The sequence below is a fragment of the Thermobia domestica genome, chromosome 11 (assembly GCF_964235325.1).
Source record: "Thermobia domestica chromosome 11, izTheDome1.hap1.1, whole genome shotgun sequence".
Classification (NCBI taxonomy): Eukaryota; Metazoa; Arthropoda; class Insecta; order Zygentoma; family Lepismatidae; genus Thermobia; species Thermobia domestica.
Window position 1 is genome coordinate 97849855 of NC_137464.1, and position 27124 is coordinate 97876978.

A 27124-nucleotide genomic window follows, 5' to 3' on the forward strand; every position below is an offset into this window, starting at 1 on the left:
ATCGCCATTCATGAAGGCTCCAGAGGTATTTCGATTTCCTGTAAAAAAAAAATTCAGTTGTAGGAAGTTTACAAGTCCACCAAAAGCTGGTGCGCAGATGTTATCAGCAATTGGAATTAACGCTTGTAGCGTGCAAGAACCTGATATGTTCTCGCTGCATTCTACTCTTCCCACTCTTGATGAAGCGACATTGTAGTGGACTTTAATGATTACAACACAATTTTTTCCGTTCCCTGGTCCTACTTTCCTATATTGTGACAGGGAGTTTGAAATTATTGAAAAGAAGGAGAGATCTACAACAGCAGTATACATTACTTCAGGGGGTGGACATTATTAGAACATCAAAAAGAGCCAAACCTTTCCAAGTAACAGAAATGATGAGAAATATGCTCTTTTCCCTTGCTCCTATTATTTCATCATTAGTCTTCTGCAAAGAATGTGTTCAAGGTGAATCAGTTACAGAAGGCTTCCAAAATTAGAATTACCAAGGAATAATCTGGTATTGTCCATATCGCTCACTCTGTGATATAAATAAGTGGCAAACAATCAAAATCGCCGTACGTGGCCAGCATCCACATCTCTAGGAATTGATTGCTCTGTTCTTTGGGTGAATGAACTTGTCTACTGCAAAAGTAAAGGATTTGAGAAAGCTTCTTACTTATATTTCACCAGAATTGCGAGACTACTACGAATGTAAAGTCAGCGCCACCAAATCATCTTCACAGGGCTTAAAAGGAAGCTGAACACCATTAAAGTAAGTACATGTTTCTGTATTACATAAAAGATATAAATTAACAAGTTTTTTCTAATTGAGGATGATTTTCGAATGAGCTGGTGGGAAAAAAGCAATGTTGTAATTCGATACATTAGCAAAATATACAATTTTTCGGTATAAGTTTATCGATGGCAACAGCCCGCCCTATAGACGTTCAGTGGAGAAATTCAGAGATGATGTAATCCTGTAAATAAAGAAAGGGAAATGAATGGGGAAAACGAGTTACAGAGTTAATTATATTAATGGTTCTATATTTGATATTATTCATTAATTTCGTGCATTTTTAAGTTGTTGTTTATTGACACTATATTCTCCCCTTTTCTCTTTGTGTCTCAATGTGTAAAATTTCACAAATATTATACAAATCATGAATCCTCAGCTATATTTGCAAGTTAACGGGAAATAGGCCTACCTTAATACGGATAAATTCTCCAACTCGTTTGTGTGTTGTCGAATTTTTCATTTTTAGTATTTACAAATAAATTACCAATAGTTAACATTTTCAAAAACTTTTAACGAATAATGAAATCAACAATTTCTTCTTTCGAAGTAGTATTACGTATGAATCAGTAGCGCCGGAACCTAGGAGCTCAGACCCTATTATACTCCCAAAATTTTTATTGGGGGTTGGGTTCTTCCCCCCAAATGTTCGATCCATACTTTTAATTGATTTTCAGGTAGGACTGTTGTTAATAGTTTCAAAACTCAGCGCAAAGCTTTGAGTTAGTTTTAAAAAATAACCTACCATATGTACCGGATAATCTATCCGTATATTATTCGATACGCGGATATGTATAGTTATTTGAACTAAGTAAACTTGTTTATATAATCCTCATTTGAGTTAATTATAAGATTAACTAAGTCCCTCGACTGTTATCTTCTCATCAGCGCCTCTGATATCCGTATATTTTTTTCGATTGGCTGTGTATAGTTTTACGTGTGTATCATACAAACAAGAAGTACTGTGAGTACAAGTATCCAAAGACTCCCTTTTGTCATTTCGTCAGCCAGCGTTTCGCTCCACTTCTGCACGAAAATACTCTTTACAATTTGTGCTTTTAACAGTTGGGAGCAACTTCACGCTGCTGTGCTAGCTACTACCAGGCTTCTGTACATCATGATGAAGTAATGCTCCTGCAGCATATAAGTGTGCATTTCATTTTTTAAAAACGATATGTATTATTATTTGTTCTATGAACCTTAAGAATAAAAGTTCATGTTCATTTCTTTCCAAATGTGTTTTTCATTGTTTTGTAAGACCTTATCGAAAATCATCTTACGTCTATAATTACGACGTTGGTAAAATATAAATTATAGTTTACTCCGTATCTGGGCATGAACATAGGCATCGAAATTTATAGAAAGATTAATGTTAAATATGTAAGCGTACATATTAATTCAAGTAAATTGTTATGTTTATTTATGTATTTATTTTTGGCAAACTTTCTTTTGAATTGCGGTATAGCTAAAATTTATATAAGTATCAAATATGTATTGTGTGGTAACATCTAGTCTTCTGTGTATGTAGTACAGCGTTTACAAGATCGTCGGGGTCAACTTTGACTGGCCATTTATGGACGTCGGGCCGATTATTTTGTGTTACTTGGGATACGTAGAAAAATATGTAGCATCATGACATTGTGCTCATAAGAAATATGTAACATTGTGTGAAATATGCAAAATCAAATTGACATATATCAATGTAAACGTCTTGATCGATATACATCGACATTCTTGTACAGCTATATACAACCAATTAAAATATGTGATTACATAAAAGTCCGAGTCTTACTAATAATATTGAATACGTTAAGAAATGTACTTCCAAATAGGAAAAATAATATTGTTTCAAGGGCGACTATCCACTTGTCATGAAATCATAGGCGCCCGAAGGGGAGAAATGTGTTAAATGTGTTAACGAGATGTGAGAGAGATGTGTTAACGAAAATGTGTTAAATTCCTTAAGATTTTCTAGGGGATAGAAAATTTTCTTCGGGTGCCCATGCATCAAATGGAGTAAATCTATACTTTCTGGTTCGAGAAAGCGATTTATATATATATATATTAGTATAGTAAATATATTTTGAATATCATAAGTTGAATCCCCAAATCCCCCCTTGCATATGGTACTGCCTTCAAGGGAAATAGAACATTCATAGTACGCAGCAAGCGGACTGGCGCAGCAAACACCTCTCTCATGTCTACTAATCTGGTAACAGCAATTCGGATGTTGTCAGCGCAATTAACTGGAAGACTGCTTGGGCCGAAACTAATATAGAAACGCTGCATTTTGATCTAAAACAATAACTGAGAGTTGCAGATTATACTTTACTTAGAATATTGGTGAAATAATCATGATTTTAGCTTCATTTCTTCGTATTTTACAGCCGTTTAATTTAATGGGATTTCTTATTGCGATTATTACTTCAATATGAAAGTTAACTTTACCAATACGAATTAGCAATTATTAGAATTACAAGAATTAGAAAGAGAAATAGGATTTCATTGAGTTAATTCGGGTTTTAGTTAACCTACAGAACATAAGCTCCGAATCTGGTGAGACACAATCTGAAATTGAGGGCAAATTAACTCGTTGCTCTGATCGCAGCGAAGAAATACCAGTAAACAATACGTAAGTTCAGTTTTATTTATATTTCAAAAAATAAAATTGTATTCTTGATTCAGCGTGTTGTGATCATTCCCTATAAACTAAAGCAGACAGAAACAGTGGTGCCCATCCCCCTCATGTCCATGACGCACCCCCCCTCAATTGCCTTTCCGTAGGTGTTATTCCATGAAAAAATATCTTTCCGATTAATTTTTACACCCTCTCAAACATATTTATATAGATTTTTAACCCCCTTAAATATTTCAATGACGCAGTTTGCGTCATAGCCCCCCCCTTGTGGGCACCCCTGGACAGAAAATTAATGCAATTCAATGATAGTGGTAGAATTACTGCAATTAAGATAATGAGAGAAAATGGGATAATCCCGAGGAAACTACGAACACGTTTCCACCATGGTTTCAAAAGTTTCAATCGAATCAATGATTCTTAGCATAAGATGTGAGTACTTTACCATTGAGCCAACGGGTACTCCGCATGTATATTTCATGAATTGGTGCAAAATACGTAATTGTTCCCTTGTGTAACGATTTCCTTTATCTCGAGATTAAAATAGATTCAAAATGGTAAGCACTGGCCTTTGGTTTGCAGGGATTTAAGTTTGATTCTTATACAGATCTGAATGTAGTTATAAACGATATACCTAGATCAATTATTCTAAAGTATATTTACATTCTTTGCTTGCCATGTGAAGATCTGAACCAAACGAAACAATATCCATACTACGATTATAGCAGAAATTAACGTTATTAATAAGACTTATATACTATGATCATTTTATTAGTGTCACACATTTTTGTACTGTTGTGACTTACAGATGTTAATGAGATGAGTACAGTACTTTTGCTACATGAAACATTTGTCCGCTAGCTTTCTCACCGAAGGTTTGGCAACAGCACAGAGTGGATTTATTGATTGGTGTCAACCACTAGTTCGTCTAACGCGGAGAGGGCATGGTGGCTTAGTAGTAAAGCGTTTACCTCTGATGTGCGAGGTTTCTGGTTCGATTTCCAGGAAAGTAAGTTTGTGGTGAACAACATCGTATCCGTGGGTTTTCTCGATGTACTCTTGTTTCTTTCCACATTGTCATTCCACCAATTCTACCATCATCATTCATTTGCCTTAATCATTGCCTTCTAAAGAGACGTTAAACTGAAAGAATTAATTTTTTTCACCTAACGCGGCTTTTGAATTGTATAATAGACAGATAAGTGAACTAGACTACTTTACTGTACTAACCTTGGATCGAGTTGCAGGAAATGCATCTACACCCTTAACAACAAGCAATGTCATTTTTGCAGCAGCAACATTACGAATGATGCTCATAAATAGCAGCAATTTTCTTTCGTTCCCTCGTACGCTCCAACTGCACGGCCAGCCCATGAGTACTGTATTAGGTTTCATTCCATCAATACCTATTGTTTGTATTCTGGAAAGCAAAAATGTAAATTACAGAGGATCTTTAATTTTTAATAACAGAACTTCTTGAATTATACGTAATTCCAGGTATCCGTAGTACATAGTATTACTACAAATACTGTCTCAAAGTAACCAATAACCCGACACAATATGATGAGAGATATTGGAGTATCTCAATACTGTCATGCAGCAATACAACATTGTGAACAAGAAATAGTAATCATTACTCAGAGTAGCCACTTTCTGCACGCACAAGCCTTAAGTCTGTGTGACCACACGACAATTACCCACTGATTATATAGGAAAATCCGCTATTGCTTGCATGAGAGAGGTCTTCTAACTGTTAATGTTATTGTATTGTTTCTTGGAATCCATCTTCTCTAGTACAGCCTACAATTAGTGGTCCACAGGACTGTCTGGACAAGTAGAAGGTCAATTAGATGTCGAAATAAAGTCTGTACATTCCTCTTTAGCCACTCTAACTGTTCTTAGCCTTATGAGGGTATGCCGGGTTTTTCTGGAAGCTCCAGATCTATCATTAAAGAAGCATGTGTTGAGACCCTTCAGTTGTCTCCCCTAGACAGTCACCATGGAAGATGTTTTGCTCAGTTTATTTCAGTGATGTCGTTAGTGCTCTCATAACTGACCTCACCACCACACCATGACTGAAGTACGATAATCACTATTTTGGAATCGTGGAGTCTTTTAAGCAGCTTTTGGAGAACTTGTGGCATCCTTCTCATTTTGGACATTGAATCTCTCCTCAACGGTAAAACGTTTTCATCCATGAAGTGGATTCATTTGTGCCCATTTGTTGCGTAACACTTCAGCAAGCGCATTGCTTTATGATTTTGAGACTCTACAACTTATTAGCGAGGATTTCCTTGTAAGTGTGTTGTAAGCTTACAGTCCCAGGTCTCACCTTAGCACAAGCGACATAGACATTTTGGGAGTGGCAAACCCAGACTAAATACAGCATGACACGAACGGCACAATAAAAGTGACTATTTTCATTGAGTCTTCCGAGGATCTAATTTTCTGATGGACTGTATACCTAATAAGATATTGCCGTGTTCTACTGGGGGTAGGTTGTACACATTTAATGCAGAAATTCAAGTTCTTTTACTTTGACACATAACTCTGGCCATAAAACATGTCCATATTTATTGTCACAATCATTCGAAAGCTTATGTTCTGCCCGATGTAGTATACTATAGGCAATATCTTTGCTTTCGTCTATTTTCAGGCTTGAGACAACAGGGTGCTAAAACACAATTTTCGAAAAATCTGCTTCAGCGTATTTAAACGCGGTCGCAAAAGAACCTAAACAGTTCGGAACATTAATGAATGCGCGTCTCAGTAAATTAAGACAACATGAGAGAATTCACAATACAACGTTGTTATGAAAGTTCTTTAGTGGAATCTCATGTTTGGAAGATAAGAAAGGTCGCGGATCCCATTCTGTAATTGACGACTCCGAATTGAAGGTGTGTACCGAAGCAGATTCGAGCAAAATGAGACGAGAGGTTGCAGAGGAATTCTACGTTCAGCGTTTTCAATTTTGCTCTACTCTGCTGCTCAATATAAAAGTGGTATATTTGCACTCACACCCTGGAACACTTACACATGTAAGGAAAATTTGACTAGTTTTGGATCGGACATAATCTATTAGTTGTTGGATTGCGCTTGTGTTCCTAAAACGTTTCCAGTGCAGTGTTTCGTGGCTATACTAATTCTCTACAGCTTATTCAATCCAGGCAAATTTAATCATTCAGAAAATTTACGAAATGTACCAAAATCTACAATGTTTCTGTTAAGCATTATTAAACAATAAAAGTCTAATCAAGTTACATGACAATAATATGAATAATAGCACTGCAAAAGTCACATGTATTGCGATACGAAATACTGCCCTATACACCAGCCGTTAGACTTCACTTACTGGCTTCAAACCTCTTCCATCGTCAGGAGGTGTTGTTGTAGATACACATTCCGACAACCAGGACAGTGATAATGATACCTTCAACCCTTTTTCGGCCCCAAATAACATATTTTTAATATAGCGAAGATTCCATAGAAGACAAATCTATACTGATTATGGCTTTTAGTTCATTTAATTCCGTTCAGCTTTAAGAGGTTTATATTTACAGTTCAAAATTCTACATCAATTTCACAACAGCACAACACATGAGAAATTCTCAACCTTTTCCAGTCTGGGATTAGCGGCACCGATTTCTGTATAACTTTCGTGGTGGTAGGGATTGAGTTCCGGTATGTGTGTTAAATTGTCATACATTCAAGAAAGGATCGAAACAAAGAATCTGGGAAGTCCAAACTAACTTTGAAGAGAGCCAGTCACCTCTAGGTTCCCAAGATCGGAGCCTACGTATTGATCCACTGGAAGCTTACGGATCTCAGAAGAATATCGAAAATTCATTTGAGACTTTAGATACAAACAAACCTTTTTATACTAAGGGAAGAAGTCAGATACATGGATTTCCTTCTTCTTCTCTCAATGACGATTCACTTAAATCTTAATTCTAAAAATGCCCTAATTTCATTTTCACTTGAACTTAAGAACATAATCTTGTTTTATCCAATCATATAGTGAAGAGTGACATAGCTACTTGATGTTTTATAATACATCTCAGTGCATTCATTTCTTACGTCCTTAAAAAATACTAAATCATATGAAACAGGTTAGTCTGATATAATAAATTTTACGATCTATAGGTTTACTTATTGTTTACCAGTGAATTGAGAACCATAGGTTGAGATTTGCTACGATATGCGTATATTAATTTGTCGTTTGCATGAGAACTAAGCCTATACAAGTATTGCACCCCAAAATAAAATTGAAACTCAACTTTAAAAGGACCCCGCACTTTTCTTATGGAAAGTGGCTTTCGGCTAATGTTGTTGAAACTTCGCTGGTTGATAGTTCTTAACATGTGGATCAAAAGTCTCAATGCGCACAAAGACCGAAATCCACTCCTTTCCCCCAAAAAACCGCCTCCAAGTAGCTGGTGGGGATTGAACTGATTTCAGCATGTAAAACAATTTGTTGTTTTAATCAACTCAACAAGGACCCCAAACAACCACATGTTAGACTATCCAACTACCCCACTTGCCACCGCACTTTGCCCCCACATATCCCCCCCCGCGAATTACCTCACGAATGTTCCATATTACTGTAGTTTATAGTTGCGCGTATGTGTTGAAATACCTACAGTTTTGGTCTCACCGACGATATAATGGGTTTCACGTATCGCTTATTACGAATCTGAGGTGAGAGTTCTAGAATTCAAGATGGAGGATCAATGTGGCGGATCAAAAACACGAAACTCCTGAATGTAGCCACAAATAGCTGTTTACTAGGGTATTTTGGGTCGTTGGTTACGAATGTGAGGTCAAAATTCTTGAATTCAAGATTGCAGATCCAATATGGTGGATAAAAACGTTGAAGCCACAAATCATAGTAGACTAGAGTGTTTTTAGATCGCTGTTTAAGTACACAACATTCCTTGATACTTCAGCCACCATGTAGAATTATTCTACACCCTTGCCCTTTACCAAAACCCACCACAAATATCTTAATGCTGAACGGTGTTAAAATAATTCATCAATTATCTGTTCATTATTTTCATCATTTCGCTTTGCAGCATCTAATGTGGTACTTAGCAATGAGTCATCGGGATATCTAATATTCTGTAAATGTCGTGCATGGCCTAAATACCACAAGACACTTGCAACGTGCGCACATGTACCTAATGTACGAGCACCGCTTTGACATGTACAGTAGTAACCTTGAATAACATTTTGATCATAATCCTGGTCATCTTCATCATTGGCTACATTCACAAAAGTTCGAATTTTCGGGTATTGCGACAGTCATACTCTCTTCATAAACAACGCCATCTATTAAAACCTACTCTTATAGTAGCACCAGATGGTTTTATTCTATCTATTTTTGGGCCATATTTTGCTGACTCGCACAATAATGATGCAGAAATACTTCGCGAAGAATTTCAAAAAGATGCAGGTGCTTTAGCAAACTGGTTCCAAAATGGTGACATTGTGTTAGTAGACAGAGGATACCGCGATGTAATTCCTTTACTGGAATATTTAGGAATTGATCATAGAATGCCCGCACTCCTACTACCACGTGAAAGACAACTATCAACAGAAGATGCGAATACTTCTCGACTAGTTACTAAAAGTCCATGGATAGTCGAGGCAAGAAACGGGCATCTAAGATCTGTTTTTAAGTTTCTAGCACAAACGTTGAATCTGCAACATGCAAAGAAACTGAATAGTTTCTATCGCATAGATGGAGCTATTTTGAACAGATACCATCCCGTTATTTTCATGCAAGATGCAACCATTCAATTAGCTAGAGAAATGAGAAATAGGTTAATCATGCCGAACGTTGGTAAAGCAGAAGTGGAGGTAGATAATCTTATTAGAAGGAACGGTCAATGGGTACCGCTGAATGATCAAGGCCTAATTGATTTCCCTGTACTTAACTTAAACTACTTACGAGATTTGACTGTAGGCACATATCAAGTAGATCTCTCATCCTCTTACGTCCAAGATAAACTAATACGAGATAACGATGAGCAATTCCAGCTTGACGAAAACGTAACTGAACCGGGATTCTTGCGCATACGTCTCTACTCAAGGTTCCGCAATGCAACTAAGAATCAAGTTTTCATAGCATATGTAGCCAATGATGAAGATGACCAGGATTATGATCAAAATGTTATTCAAGGTTACTACTGTACATGCCAAAGCGGTGCTCGTACATTAGGTACATGTGCGCACGTTGCAAGTGTTTTGTGGTATTTAGGCCATGCACGACATTTACAGAATATTAGATATCCCGATGACTCATTGCTAAATACCACATTAGATGCTGCAAAGCGAAATGATGAAAATAATGAACAGATAATTGATGAATTATTTTAACACCATTCAGCATTAAGATATCTGGTGGGTTTTGGTAAAGGGCAAGGGTGTAGAATAATTCTACATGGTGACTGAAGTATCAAGGAATGTTGTGTACTTAAACAGCGATCTAAAAACACTCTAGTCTACTATGATTTGTGGCTTCAACGTTTTTATCCACCATATTGGATCTGCAATCTTGAATTCAAGAATTTTGACCTCACATTCGTAACCAACGACCCAAAATACCCTAGTAAACAGCTATTTGTGGCTACATTCAGGAGTTTCGTGTTTTTGATCCGCTACATTGATCCTCCATCTTGAATTCTAGAACTCTCACCTCAGATTCGTAATAAGCGATACGTGAAACCCATTATATCGTCGGTGAGACCAAAACTGTAGGTATTTCAACAAATACGCGCAACTATAAACTACAGTAATATGGAACATTCGTGAGGTAATTCGCGGGGGGGGATATGTGGGGGCAAAGTGCGGTGTCAAGTGGGGTAGTTGGATAGTCTAACATGTGGTTGTTTGGGGTCCTTGTTGAGTTGATTAAAACAACAAATTGTTTTACATGCTGAAATCAGTTCAATCCCCCCAGCTACTTGGAGGCGGTTTTTTTGGGGGAAGGAGTGGATTTCGGTCTTTGTGCGCATTGAGACTTTTGATCCACATGTTAAGAACTATCAACCAGCGAAGTTTCAACAACATTAGCCGAAAGCCACTTTCCATAAGAAAAGTGCGAGGTCCTTTCACACACTACCTTCCCACTAACATCAAAATATTTAACTAATACGTATGAAACCAATTAATACCACTGTTTGAGTATTCTTTAAAGAGTGTTGAATGATATGTTTGTGGAGAGGACACAATTTGATAAGATTCATGTTTAAGGGAATCCATGACATCGACTATATTATATTGATTGACACATGACTAACAAGGAAACTTCTTCTAGCGTTACACGAAATGTGGAACGAGACTATGGTCAATCGATTTGTGTTAGTGAACACGAAAATCCATAGGCGGGAAAACCCTCGATCGCAACCGTTTCGTACTTATCGGGGAAAGAGTAGGAGAACTGCCAACACAACACGCTGTGGGTAATGAGACGAAATATGGCGCGAATTCGATGAAAATATGCATAGAAGTGCAGTTAAACATATACTACCATGTGATAACACATTCGACAATACTGTTACAAGTGAGGGCAGGGATGTAGCACGAAACGGCAGAGGAGGAGGGCGGGTAGCGTGGAGTATGGCATAGGGGAAATGTTTCATAAAAGGTATGAACACATATGTGCCAGACTTGAGGGGAATAGCATAGTAATATATCATGGACATGGTCAAATACATGGGTGGAGACTAGAATGGCAAGGGCCAACGGCCCCCACCTTCCTGAACTGAACATTCAATGTATAGTGGTGTATTGGACTTTGCAGTGCATTTACACAGGGGCGTATATTGTTCTCTTACTTTTATATCATCATCATTATAAACACATGAAAATGAATGCCTGCATGTATACAACAGTCTATACACATAGGACTGTACAAGGGGAGGAGGTTCGGACCCTACGAACAATTTCCTCCATATCTCTCTTTCTTCCATTTCTGCTTCACGGTGTCGTTTACACGGTGTGTCGTTTATAGTTTCTGATTGAATTCTTGACACTGTACCATTCCCCCTGACGTCTTGCTTCTCCGTTTTTCTCAATTATATGATCACTTTTACTTGCGTCTACCCGCCCCCTCCTCTGTCGTTATGAGCTACACCTCTGTCCTCACTTGTCAGAGTATTGTCGAATATAATGACATATTATAGCATATGTTGCGCTTCTACGCATATTTTCATCGAACTCCATCCATATTTCGTCTCATTATCCACAACGTGTTGTGTTGCCAGTGCTCCTATTCCCCCCATAAGTACGAAACGGTTGCGATCGAAGGTTTTTCCCGCCTATGGATTTTCGTGTTCACTAACACTAATTGATTGACTATAGTCTTGTTCCACATTTCGTGTGACACCAGAAAATGTTGCCTTGTAGGTAACTAGATGGGCTAAATTTATATATAATGTCTTAACGACAAGTTCACTGGCAATTGTCTTATGGAATGTCGAGAATTAAACTGGGAACTTTTTTCAATAGAGATACGGAAGTAATTGTATCCAATCTGCAAAATCGCCAAACCTACGAAGTTACGACTCACATTGTTGTTGCCATGACAACCAATTCTAAACTTTCTACTTCGAAACTCCGCGCTACGTCTGGAATGAAGCACCTATTCGTGCACTTGGAAAGATTTCTTCGTTTGAAACTAAAGCAATGCGAGAATCAGCGGTGCCAATAGTAAATTTTATCATGGAAATGTTTACTTTTATGAACGAGTATTCGATAGCAAAAGAATGGCTGAAAATCAACATAAAAAATACCATATTATTTGATATCCGTAACATTGCACAATTGAAAAACCACATGTAAAGAAATTAATTCTTTTCAGAATTGTGTGACTCATCAAATCTATCGCTTCAATATAAAACCGCCACTCCATTTTGGAAATTCACAGTTTATTAGCCATCACTGATTGTTGTAGTGCAGAATTTCTTCATACATGCACCGCAGCTGCTTTCATGAACTCTGGAGTCCTTACTATCCGTGACCTTCCATGTCTAAGGCGGTCTTTCACATTTCCAGTTTCAAATATCCCTGGAGAAGGCAATAGAAATTTTCAGCCCCTGAATAGGTTTGAAAATTCCCTTTGTTGCCTGTGCTACCATCTTTAGCGATAGTACAGCAATAGTTTCCGAATTCGTCTTATTCTATGACGACTGTTTATACAAACCATTTTTTTATTTCTGCAACTAAATAGATAATAACACACGTCCTCCTGCACTTCAAAGTAGGCGATTCTATTCATAGTATACAGCCTGTCCCAAAACTTGTTACAGTATTAATGGTATTACAGGTAGATCTCAAATCTCCAGATGAAGGAATATTGATTAATCGAAATTTATAGTAAGGAAAATAATACCATGCTTTTTTATGCTGAGATGTTAATTTTCAGACAAACTCTGAAATAAGTTTAACCCCAATATTTAAGTCCTTACTGACTTCTTACTGAAACCTCAATCTAGCTGATACACATATATAAAACGTTTTGGATATTGTTATCATTGTTACTAGTTTCCAAGTACGATATACCTAGTTGTTTACAGTTACTTTGACTTAAACTTTTACACAAGGAAGTAAGAATTGTCTAGAAGATGATCGCCTTCCTGCCATCGTAACTGTACTAAAGTAAATAAATATTTCGGCACCTTTGAAAATTGTATATGATAGCTGAATAAACTTGAATAATACATGAGCATTTAAGAATCGAAGAGATGTTTCTCACAAGAACAAACAGTCAAAAACGTTCATTCAATTGTACAACTAGTGAAGAATACGTGGCGTTTTGACAGCGTTTCATCCGCTCATATGTAGAATCGAGAGGCGAGTAATATAGGCGGTACGCGTTTGCATAGAATGAGCTTTGTTGTTTTATATCGCAAAATTCTCCGATGACGATATCCATTTTGGTTAAACAGGAAAGAAAATCATAGGCCATATCCCAAGATACAATCTATGTAGTCTCGTATATTTTTTTCCTTATCTGGAAGCTGAAAGTGTATCAAGAATTGACCAAGATGCTATAGGGAGAGAGAAAAATATCTTAATTATCGTCAGCAGCACTAATGAAAACTCCTTTTTCTCCTTAGCTAATGTATACGATTTAAAGCGTCTAGAGATCTTTTTCCTTTGTTTCAAACAAGGCTACTAGACTGTTTTGGGTAATTATTTAAGTAATTATTATAGTGTCTGATGAAGCCAAGAGTTAATTGGCGAAACTGTAACACGTGTTGAATTTTAATGAAATTATACAGTTTTACTCAGCAAATAATTAGTTTATATTTATTTAAGTCAATTGATTCATATAAATCTAGAGAAATTTAAAATTTTCGAAATGTCAGCCTTAGACAAACCTACCAATGATAGACACCAGGAAGCAGGAAAGATGTTTCATAAGGTTTTCCCATCAATAGACATACATTGGAAGAGGAAAGCTATATGGGTCAGTGAATCATCATCTGAGTGGAGGTACCGCAGCGTACACAGGAAAGAAACCTACAACCAGTTCGAAACCTTCTACTTCCAAGCTTCGTGCAACGTTTGAAATGAAGTGCTTATTGTACACTTGGGAAGATTTCTTCATTTGGAACTAAAGCAGAGAAGAGAACTACTGAAACATGAGTGCTGAAATTTTAAACAGAGTCTATACAGAAGGGAAAGTGAATGATGTATGGGCAATTACCCATTTTCAATTCACCAGTCGTAACAGTCATCAGATCCAGACCCAACTTAATATTATTGAGTATAAACAGTGAATTATGATAATTCTAAAAGCACGATGTAGTAAATAAATTGATCCCGATCATTCATTATCGAATAATTCTGGATTCATCATTGAGAACGAGTTTTATTTTGCTGATCGTACTAGGAATGACTCGTCTCACATCATTCTCAGTCAGCTGATGGTCATTCCAATGTTACTTAAAATGCAAATAGCTAAACTTTCTCATTTCTGAGTTCTACATCCAAAACCTGTGCTTATGTATTAATTAAGACTCACGCTACTTCTGACAATATGTGAGGACAATTGAGCCTTGCTTCAATCCCAAACAAACATGTCAGGGACGGATACAATATAGTAAATTTTTGTTTAAAATTTGAACAGTATTTATATTACTTCCAAGAAAAGTGTTGTGAAAGTGTCTGTTTCTCTATAACTATAAGAAATGTCTTGCATAGTATTATCACACATTTTCAAGAGTGAGCAAACACGTCATACTTAGAGATGAATAATTTCATGAAACTTTTAAAATTGAAATATTTCTTTGAAATATTTCACCTGAAGATGCAAAAAAAAAAAAAAAAAAAAAACGGAAAGTGGCTTACCTGACAGCGTGTTTTATGCAGAGGATATACAAAGCTCTCCATGAGTACAATCAATACACTATTTATACTTTTATATTTATAACAATATGTGTACAAAACAATAATCATTGTACTTAACTTCAAAATACAACTAAATAACGACAAAATTTTCTCATACAATAACATGGTATAGATTTCTTTAACTTTGTTTCTTTAACTTTATTCGGATTTTGGACAGAATAATAAAATAGTGACAGAATGATTTCTAATAGCTATTTATCAGCATTAATGGGGATTTCAATGCGAAGGTAGGACGAGAGGATATTTTCAAACCGATTATAGTGAACGAAAGTCTGCATAAGGAAAGTGATGACAACGGTGTTAGACTCGTGAACTTTCCAACATCCAAAAAACTAATCGTAAAGAGTACAAAATTCCCACATCGCGACGTCCATAAATACACTTGGACCTCACCAGACAGATAAAACACATAATCAAATTGATCACGTTATAGTAGATAGAAGAAGACAATGTAGCATAATTGGTGTTCGGTCGTTTAGCGGGACTGATTGTGACACTGATCACTACGCGGTAGCAGCGATAAGAAGAGAAAGATTATCGTTGAATAAAGGTAATATTCAATGTCCGAAAACGGAGAGATTTAATTTAAAGAAATTAGAAGAGAGACAGGTAAGATAGGAATACCAGATTGAAGTCTCGAATAGATTTTCGGTTTTAGACAATTCGGAGTGCACTAGTATTGATGATACTTGGATTGAAAGTAGAGATAGCATTAAAAGTTCAGCAATAGAAAAATTTGGACACACGGAAATACGTAGGAACAAACCATGGTTCGACCAGGAATGCCTTAATCTAGCAGAGAAGAGAAAACAGGCGAAATTACGCTGGCTACAAAATCCGAATGAAATAACTACACAAAATTTCGCAGGCATCAGGCGGGATACTCCCAGTTGAAGATAATAGTAAAAATAAAAGCATTCGGGACATATATAGGGGGATCAACAAATTTAAGAAAGGCTATCAACCTCGTGCGTAGATATTAAAGAAAGCTGAAGGGACGGTCCTCACTGATATGGATAGCATCTTAAAAAGATGGAAAGGTTTCTTTGACGATTTCTTGAACACGCAGCCAAAAACTAATGTGCGTGGGGTAAAGGAGATACACACTGCAGAACCGTATATTCCAGAACCCAACCGAATAGAAGTAGAAACCGCTATAAAGAAATTAAAGAAACACAAATCTTTGGGTGTAGACGAAATTCCAGCTGAGTTAATTTTAGCTGGAGGCAAAATTTGTGGAACAAGATACACAAACTCATTCTTCTTATCTGGAACAAGGAAGAATTGCCACAAGAGTGGAAAGAATCAATCATTGTTCCAAATTACAAGAAAGGCTACAAAACTGACTGTAATAATTACCGAGGCATTTCTCTTCTGTCAACACCCTATAAAATCCTTTCAAATATTCTATTAGCAAAATTGACCCCATACACAGATGAAATTTTGGAGATTATCAGTGTGGATTTAGGCGAAATCGATCAACCATCGACCAAATATTTACCATTCGACAAATGCTCGAAAAGAAGTGGGAATACAATATCCCGGTACATCAATTATTTCTTGATTTTAGAAAGGCGTACGACTCGGTTAGGAGAGAAACATTATACAACGTTCTTAGAGAATTTGGAACCGAGAAAGCTAATTAGATTAATTAAGATATGTTTAAATGAATCCCAAAGTAAAGTCCGGGTAGGAACATTTTTGTCCACGAGCTTTCACGTCGAAAATGGCCTGAAACAAGGAGATGCGTTGTCGCCATTATTATTCAACTTTGTTTTGGAATGCGCTATACGGAAAATCAAAGATAGCAACCAGGGCCTAGCGTTGAACGCTATCCATCAGGTTATGGCATATGCTGATGATGTATACTTAATAGAGGATGATAGGAGAACAATAGAAAGAAATGCAGAGATCTTATTAAACACTTGCAAGGTCATGGGGTTAGAAGTATATGCAGAGAAAACTAAATACATGGAAGTGCGTCGGGACCGTAACACGGCAAATTATGGAGGCGTTAAATATTAAATAATACTTTTGATAAAGTGGATACCTTCAAATATCTAGGAACAATATTAACAGACGAAAATCATATCCACGAAGAAATTAATTGTTGACTAAAAGCAGGGAATTCGTGTTACTATTCGGTTCAAAATCTTTTGTCGTAGCAAATTCTGTCAAGGAATTTGAAGCTTAAAATATGTAAAACGATAATCATACCTGTTGTTCTGTATGGTTGCGAAACATGGTCGCTTACTCTGAGGGAAGAACATAGACTAAAAGTATTTGAGAACAAGATGCTGAGAAAAATGTTCGGACCCAAGAGGAACGGGAATGGGGAATGGCGGAAACTTCACAACGAGGAATGAGGTTTATACGGTTTACCCAATATTGTTAGGGTCATCAAGTCTAGGAAGCTTAGGTGGGCGGGTCATGTAGCTAGAATGGAAGAAAGTAGAAACGTTTTCAAAGTCTTAACTGGAAGACTAGTCGGAAAACGACCATTAAGAATACCTAGGTGCAGATTGGAGGACAATATTAAGATGGATCTCGCAGAGATAAGAATACAAAGTATCAACTAAATACAATTGGCTAAGGATAGAAGTTAGTGGAGAGGTTTCTGAACGCGGCTTTGAACCTTCGGGTTACATAGGCCATAGAGTTAGTTAGTTAGTTAATTATAAATGTGATAATAAAAACTTGCTACAACAAATACAACCTGGACAAATCGTTCCAAAACCCGGAGCTCGGAGATAAGGTGTTCATAAACGGAAAGATGGTCACCCTGTTTGGCTATCTAGCTCTTGCTTCAAACTTCAATAATGTTTCAAAATCAACAATCATAAATAGAGATATCTGCTTCACTGACATTTGAACTATCATTGGTTGTAAAATAAAATTTTTCAAGTCTGGCGTTATAGCCATTATCAGTATAGGCTATGCCTATTTTTAGTTGTTGATTTTGAAACATCATTGAAATTTGAAGCATTTCCTCTTTATAGTTTATATCATAATTTATAGCATATCTTAGTTTTGTCATCCATTTGGTGCACAAACGATATTATTTGCCTTTGAAAAATGAGCCTCTGTTGGCCAGATGGTGGAAGCATTTCCAACTCTGGTTTTGGTGCAGTAGGTGGTTTAGTAGTAATTGTTGGAACTGAATGACTTTCTAATCCTGATGAATTAGACTTCATTGCATGGCATACAGATTGAGGCCCCACTGATACAAGTAATTTTGCAGTGACTCTATCACTAGTAGGATTTTCAACAATCTCTGCATTACTGTTACTGGTTTCAGTCAGTTCATTTTGAAATATTTCAAACCCCTGAATTATTTCATTTGAAATATTTCAAATTGAAATATTTCGTGCTCACGACTACATTATTTGAGTGCGCACTTCCATTGGATTTAGTTAGCTATTGCTAGCCTTCACATTGATTTCCATATATTAGAGGGAAAAATCTCAGATACAAAAAAGTTTGTTTCCAACAGTGAAACATTAAAGTAGGTTAATGGTTTGTGTGACGATATTGGGTAATTCTATTTACATGTGCCACGAAATACTTAAAATAATTACATCTTTTATTCTTAATAGGATTCTAAAAACAAGATAATAAAAGTATAAAATTCTATAGGAATCTTGAAACATTCTGTGAACATTTTTAATGCTTATAAAAAGTAGTAACTTACTATGCAAAAGAATGAAAAAAGAAAAATATTCCATGATACAACAGTCTTTCCATGCTTTGGTCCTTTAATCTCAATCTAAGGTAATTGCAGTGCGGGTAAGGATATTGGAAGCAAACCTCATGTTCAAAGACGAGCAGTAGTGACAAAAAGAAACTCGAAAATGGCAAAAATTAATTTTAAAAAATCCAGTTTATGTTGTAAAAATGGATATATTGCATTTTTACACCAATTTACCAATATAACTTACCAAACGTTTACATTAAATGAATCTCATATCTAGATTAAGATCTGTAATAGCTCTAATTAATAAATATGACTTTGATAGTATCAATAATCAGAAAACACCAAAACAAAGAGAGAAAAATGAAATTACTAATAGTAGCAATGTTAATATCAAGTATAAAAGTGTGCTGACCATAACTGCGTTAGAAAAAGAAGCTCAGTTCATATTAAGCAAACCCTATAGTAATACTTAATAAAGTAATTATGCCATATAACTTCCAGTTCACTTCTACAAAATAAGTTTTCTTTAGGTTATATACTCAGAAGCTATGTTGTATCTCTGTTAAGATGCGTTTGATGCCTGGGAAATGATCGTTTAACATCAGTCAATATGACAGGGTCATATTTGAAGAACATCACAACCTCGAAATTGATAACATCAACTATGCTTATCATGTGTTTGATTAGCCAACAGTAAAGAGCTTAAAATTCCATATCTCACGGGTGAGTTGTATTTCTCGATAATGACAAGCATTATAGCTTGTATCTCCGATAGGAAGGTGGACAAAACTTAAGAAGCAGCCGTAAAATGGCAAATAGGACCCATAATTAAAATAAATGGATTTACTCTCAATTACTTGTAAAAATGGTAAAATATGACATTTAATGCATTTTGCCAAACTACAGGTCTTTACTCGTGATATAAAAGATCCATCTCTTCTAAATACTATATCATACGAGGGTCACTGTAAACGCCCAGGCTCTTTTCGAGAATGGGAACGAAACTAGAGATTCTGAAATATACGAATGGAAGGTTAGAACATATGTAAAAGTTATATGTAGAGAGTTGGATGAAGATTCATATTCAGGATATAGCACTAGAAGAAATGAATACAACGAACCATTAGTTTCAAAAATATTTTACCTCGAACTATTACATTATAAATCATTACAGACGCAATTACAACTATTTGCAAAGACCAGAAACACATACCAATTGCGTTTACAGTTCTTCGAAATACTCTTCTAAAGAATGCATCAAACACTACCAAGGATGTCAGAGGCTCCGAATGACCCGTAGTCTCATTATGAACGAATCTACAGCTCACCACTATGGTAATGTCTTCACGCATTCAAAAGGAATTTCCTCATAATGGTTTCTTCGGTTTATGTATGAAGTCGAAGTCGCAATGTCTTCACGTACTCAAAACCAATTTCCTCGAATGGTTTCTTCAGTTTATGTATGAAGTCGAAGTCGCAATGTCTTCACGTACTCAAAACCAATTTCCTCGTAATGGTTTCTTCAGTTTATGTATGAGATCGAAGTCGCAATGTGCTAGTGCTCGGGTACTTTTCATCCTCATCTTGCGAGAGGATTTTGCATATACGCTGCCTTATGGGCTGCCGCATTGCCATGAAGGATAGATGCATCGTGTAAACTTTCAGGGTGTTTTTCCCAAATAGTCCGAAGTAGATGTCGTTTCAGGAAAGTGCGATAATAGTGCAGTGCGTTCACAGTTTAGTTATTTTGGACAAATTGACATAAAATTATCCCAGACGCTAAGATGACCATTAACTTGACAAAGGAGGAATTCCCAAGAAATTTCTGCTTGCGTAGCGAGATTGGATGAAACCATTCCGCTGACTTGGGTTTTAGTTCTGGCTCATAGGCTCTGGTCGTGTAACGTTATTGTGGTGTCACGATCCTGCCATTTAGTGGATTCTTCGGGAGACTACATCGAAGGACTCTAGATGCCACTGATATGTGTTTCTGAGCTCTACACACAATTGTAACTATACTTTAAAACACACTTGAAACTAACGATTCTTTATACTCATTTTTCGTGTGTGCTATTTTCTGATCGAGATATGTATATTGATCTAACTTCTTATGTTTCATTTTTATACTTCAGATTTTCTTGCTTCGTTCCTAGTTTTGAAACTGAGAAAGAGTTACCATGACTTTTGCGATTACCCTCGTAGCTTTGTTTGTTTTAATCTACTTTGCTACTTACAGATGACAAATTCCCTCTTGAGTATTTTCCGTCACTAAGACATCAACAAATCCAATTACGTCTTCCGCAATCAACATTGTCTTGAGATTTCGTTTAGCTTCTTGCGATTCTTTTGCATCCTTTGTGAATCTTCCTTTAAGCACAGAAGCAACAACAGTAAGGCCAGATCCCTTGTGCAACTGAGAAGCCAACAAAACGAGATTCTTATGCTCTGGCATGTATTCATCATCAAGTTTGGCAAGCACAAGAATATGAGGTCTCCAGGTCTTGGTAGGCATTATTGCATCATCATCAATTTTCAAAAGACTGTAATGAGCTGCTGAAAGAGCCATTCCAAGAATTCCTTCTCCCCACTGCTTTTTTGCTCTATGAAAAAGAGATAAGTAATACATAGTTTTAAAGATAACCAGTCAGCTCCTAGATAAAAGACGAGAAAACTAAAACCTTTGAAACAATGCTTATAAAATGCATTAAGGAGAAAATAATTTTTAATATAGCAAAATGAAGGAATATAACTAAAGCTAAAAGATTTGGGCGCAATTTAATGTTTAAATAATATTTCTTAGCTTTTAACCTTACGAAAAGTGCCCTAGATATTAGTTTAACCCTTTAACTGGCACAGTTTTCTGGAAATTTGTACTCTCAGGTGGCAGACGTAGTACTACGTCGTAGTCACAAGAGCCTTAAAACTATGAAACAATGATGTATGTTTCACACAAACAACAATAGCACACAACAATAAACAAAAAGTTACAAAGACGTCCCCACCTCACCAAGACTTTTGTTACTGTTTTGAAATCACTGTTGTCACACTTGGTACATTTGTACCAAATTCAGCCCTTTTTGTCATTCATCGGCCCGTTGGTACCACGCTGTCATTTTCAGCCCACTTTGTGAAAAAGTTGGTACAATTCTGCCCAATTCAGCACTATTTAACAAATACAAATGCACATTTTCAAAAGTGTTAGTAAGACTTTTCCTACATCTCACGTTACTCATACTGTGTGTTGGACTTTGAAAAAATGATGTTGAACATTTATTCTGTGACGTTGCATTGCAAAATTCGTAATTCGAACTATACCGGGAAATAAGTTATGCTAGATGAGCGCATCCTGATAATTTATATTTTAATATTTTATTATAACGTACTGTTTACACGCGAACTCGGAGATGATTGATTTGTTCCTCGTTTTATGTAATTTTTCATACATAGCCATAATACCGTTTAGGTTTATTGGTCACTTTGAAATAGAGGCGCGTTTGGTTTCCTTGCAATACATAGCGAAGATGATAACTGTTTTCCCTTTTAATTTGTGACCTCTGTTATACTTCCTACCTATGAGAAAAGCTTCATATACTTCCATGGTTGTTTGGGATCCTCCTATTTGGATGTTTTTATTAAAGTAATTTTTAAAAAGAGCACATTCTTTATTTAGACTCTTGGAAGAGGGGAAGAGTGTTCTAGAACTTTACTCTTTTAGAGCCATGTATTACAATTGGTATAAACATGTGAAATCAGCCTGTTTTGTTTCAATTTGGTACTATTTTTCAGCCCACTCCTGGGCTAGGACTGTGGCAACACTGTTTAAAATGCAGTTTCTGCTTCTTTTATTACAGCAGCAGCATTGTTCTTTTTATGAGCAACAAAATGCCATCTATTATTCCAAAAGCCAATGTCGTTTGCACATTATAAGCATTCAGAGCCATCTATTGATTTGTTTCCGATTTAAATGTAAGAAGAAAAGTTTCCAAAAGAGACCTTCGTTATTATCACTGAACATTAGTCATAATCATAATCATAATCATAATTTATTGCATCCGTTCATCGTCATACAACGAAATTGGACATGTCATTTATATATATATACCAGTATACATAAACATACATACTATTATTACATATAGATTCTTATGGTTTCACTAATTTACTTACTATACATTTAATTTTACGTATACGGATTATTTTCTACATATTCTTCAACCGAGTAAAAGCAATGTTCTATCAAGTACCTTTTCAGTTTGGATCTAAAGCTATTGACAGAGACCTGATTTTTTATACATGATGGAAGTAGATTGTATAAGAGAGTACCTTTGTGCGTAACTGATTTATTGTATATATTTGTCCTATGTGCATGCAAGTGAATGTCGTCTTTACTTCTTGTGTTATAACTGTGAATGTCTTTGTTAACAATGATGACTTTTAATCAAGACTTTTTAGTCAAATTAGCCAAATTAGTCAAATTAGTGACTTTTTAGTCAAGACGTAGTACTACGTCGTAGCCCTTTCCACTGCATATATGCCATGACGTAGTACTATGTCATAACCAGTTAAAGGGTTAAATCACGCCTTTATTTTACTCCACCAAAAATTCCACTTCACCTTTATTTTCTCCTTTTTAAGTGAAATTGACAAAGATAATCGGTCAGCTCCTAGATAAACGACGAAAAATTAAAACATTTAAAACAATACTTTTATAAAATGCATTACGAAGGAGAAAATAATTTTCGATGTAGCAAAATGAAGAAATATGCGTTATGTAAGACGCAGTCTTTATTATTTTTTATTAATAAGTTTTATATAGTAGTATATTTAAAGGTTTTCATTAATTTGCATATCAAAATGGAAATGGTTTTCTTTATTTTCATATATTCTTTATATTATTAACTAACTTAGAATCATATTTATTTTTATTTCCTAAGTATTGGTAATATTATAGTTTATATCGAGAATGTAACTATAGATATTGGATTTCGTATATAGAAAGATAGACTCTAGTGAGTTAGAGATTTTTTTAAGCAGACTTGTAGAAGACAACTAAGCTCCAAAAGGTCAGTCACCTATGCTTGGTCAGCCTAGCCAACTATGTTGTGAGTTGAAACTAAAAATCACTGTTTTATTTCTGTTAAACAGCTATAAGAATACTGGATAGAACTAAAAAAATAAAAAATAAAACATCCTGAGTTGTAACACTACCGAAAAGGCGACAGAAAGACGGATATTTGTCTATTGTCAAAATTTAACACATAGATATAAAAACAGAAGGACAAAGATGTGTGAAAATCAAAGGACAACCGCCGATTTCACAAGAATTCTAGCTGGCGTAGCTAATCTAGCAAAACAGGCTGTGAATTCGTTCCAGGTTTACCAGATGAAGCAGTTCGTAATATCAAATAATAATAATAATTAAAATATGTAAGAATTAGTGTGTTTAAGAGTCAGTTATGTCTTGAAAAGCTACGCGTACCCTTATTGTTTGTTTTACTTTTCCGTCCTTCCGTATATCGTATCATAAAACTTTCTTTCAGCCCTGAAAAAAAAACAAGTACTATCTGGTATTGGAGGGTGGAGTTTTAGCTTTCTGCTGGGGACAGACGAAGACTGGGAATCCTTACCCTAAGAAATTGTTTCAAATAAAGTTAATAGAGGATGACAACTCCATACCACACATATATATGGTAGCAAAGATATGTATATACTTGTAAGTAAAGTAGATGTATGTTTAATTTCATTCTATAATTAATAATTTGTAAAATTGTCACCCGGAAGCAGAAAACTCCGAAGTGTTATGATTGTCAGCGACATTGTAAATTCTTTCCGCTAGAGGGCACCAGTGACTAGACAAACATAAGAAAAGAAAATGTCAGGTGGTGAAAAAAATATTAACCGGCCTATTTTAAATGCAAAATTTTAAGGTTATATCAGAAGGGGACCATAACATATTTGGTATCTAATGAAAGGCCAAAGCATGCAGATTTTATTGCTTGATTCGAATCGAGATGGCAATCTATAAGAAGTGAATTATTTGCGTATAAAGTCAATGTAAATAAAAATCAGCATACTTCCTTGCAAAGTTCCGTTGGCAGGTAGATAGACAATAGAAAAGGTTATCTCTATTGAAAAGCCAGTAGCTTTGATGCGAGACACGACTCTTGTGCGTCAAACCCCTTTTACAAAACGGAAAATCTGGAGAAGAACAGGGCAGTTGGAGGTTAGATCGGGTCTGTGTAGTTGCTGCTCGTGTGACAATAGTTATTTTCATCATGAACACTACAGATTCAACAGAGTTAGTTCCAATGGAAGATAGGTGAATATATCTATATTCAAGTTGAGTTGAATTAAGTGCGATAAGTTGCATCATTGGTGTTCAAAATAAGTTAAATGAACTGTTTTAGTTTTCTACACTATATGCATTTTGAGATCCAATCTGAAAATACTGGAAACGAATACACACATCTTACGTATGCAGCAACAAATCACTAGATAGATAGATAGATAGATAGATAGATAGATAGATAGATAGATAGATAGATAGAAGTGCAAATAAAACCAAGTTTGAAGTGGTTACAAAGTAGTGGACTTAAAGATATAATCAGGCACCAAGTACTTAATCTACGTTAGGATGCTACGGAAACCGTTCTAAAAGAATATTATCAACATGAAAGAATAGACACTAAAATTGGGATTAACGCTGTGAAGTAACGGACACACCTATCTGGAAATTAAAGAAGATGAACTGTGCAGTGGATACAACTATGAACTAGTGATTTAAAAAATCATAAGATATTTTTTTAAAATTATTTTAGTTCAACTGTAAGCATATATTATATCGATATCAATTAAGTGTTGTGGTTTAAGTGATTATGTGTTGTGTTTAAAATAAAAGTGTTTATTAAACTACATGGAGTTATCACCTTCCCTAACAGAATTTCGGCTGGTATGGTAAGTACCAAAATAATTTGCTTGTTTCTTGCAGGCTTGCTGGATTCCATGTTCTTTAATATCAGATGTTCGAAACTACTAAGGTAATCACACACCTATTCTTTGATAAACCAAGGTGGCAGATAATTCATGCGTAAGTCCACATATCAAAGAAAGTCCGAAAGGGGCTACAGGACTTTAAATAAGGAACTCACACTTACAGGAATGGCATTATAGAAATTATATTTTTAAAATTTTTTTTATCTTAGCTCTACCGACTTTTATCTAAATTTCAGTCATTTCTATTATTCTATTTGTAATATCTTTTGATTTTCTTTAAATTTGGATGATACAACATTCCTGTAAGTAAAGGGGTAGTAAGAGAGAGATTTACATATAAGTTTAATACGGAGATTTCTCTTTTCTTCCCCTGCACTCCACAGTAACTAAAAGTAAAAGCATTGGGCGCAATTTAATGTTTAAGTAATAATTCTTAGCTTTTAACTTTAGGAAAAGTGCTCAATCTTTTAGTCTTAGTTACTTCTATATTTCACTCTGCTAAAAGTTTCATCTTCTTCTTCTTTTTAGAACATCTTATAAAAGCGTTCTTTATATTTTTGCTTTAAATGGTTATTACTAGCGACCGGAATTTAGACAAAATGCCTATTCTTTCATATTAAATATATGATCAAAAATAACGTTTTAAAGTTTATATGGGTGGTTATAGTTTCAATTTAAGCTAATTTTATTTTGCCTATTTCGCCTCTATTTGCCTAAATAATTGCTTTAGTGCCTAATGTTGCCTATTCTATGTATTTCCTTCAAAATAAGACTTTATTGTAAAAAAAATATATAATTTAGTATTTCAAGAAAGAATTCTGCCTCTTCCGAGAAATATAAGTGCTGTTTGTAGTGATAAGATGCCGCAAAACTTTGGACTGCTATTTGTACTGATAAAGTGTATAAAATTTGGAGTGTTACATGTAGCGATAAAGTACTTTATGGGATGTATTTACCAAATATACATCGAGTACATATCAAGCTTCGGTTTTCTATATACAGTAAAAAAGATATTAACGAACAGGTATGTTTCTATATTCTTTGAACATTATCTATGACTTCAATTTATTTTTTTTTAGTTGTATGGAATATTTATCTACGTTATTTCGAGTCATTTTAGTGCCTATTTTTCAATTTTAAATGCCTATTTTCCAGGTTTTTAATGCCTAAACATCCGGTCTCTAGTTATTACGGCCAATTCCAGAGTTTCAGGTGCAACATTCTTACACTTGAAAAATAAAATTGCAAAATGGAAACACTGTTAGCTCGGTCCTGTTGTGGTTACATAATCACAATAAATGAATTTTACTACTTTCATAATTTTGAATTTGAGCTCTTACTTAATTTCGTGGAAATCAAGAAAAAAATTCTTCGTTCCAGGTGTAACTTACACGGGTCATGAAATCTGAGACGCCATTCTTCAATCGCAAAATACTCTGAATGTTTTCACATCTTGAATCAATAGAAAATTTTGTAGTAAAGAGAAGATTGCAAGCCTTCTTGTGATATGAATATTCTGGAGGGAATATATTCTCTATTCATTTCTACTAAATTGACTTGTGTGAAAATCTCATAAATTAAACCTATTTAATACAAAAAGAGCTAATTG

At 35.4% G+C, this 27124-nt stretch overlaps 1 protein-coding gene across 1 annotated transcript in view; it reads right to left on the reverse strand.

Annotated features, from left to right (window-relative positions):
• Positions 1-27124, reverse strand: part of LOC145664306 (solute carrier family 12 member 7-like) — a 394685-nt gene that overhangs the window by 157851 nt on the left and 209710 nt on the right. Inside the window, exons 12-13 of the mRNA XM_081730851.1 lie at positions 20757-21122; positions 4641-4830 (exon numbers count right to left, since the gene is read on the reverse strand). Coding sequence (XP_081586977.1) covers positions 4641-4830; positions 20757-21122 — 556 coding nt within the window. The remainder of the gene's footprint in view (positions 1-4640; positions 4831-20756; positions 21123-27124) is intronic.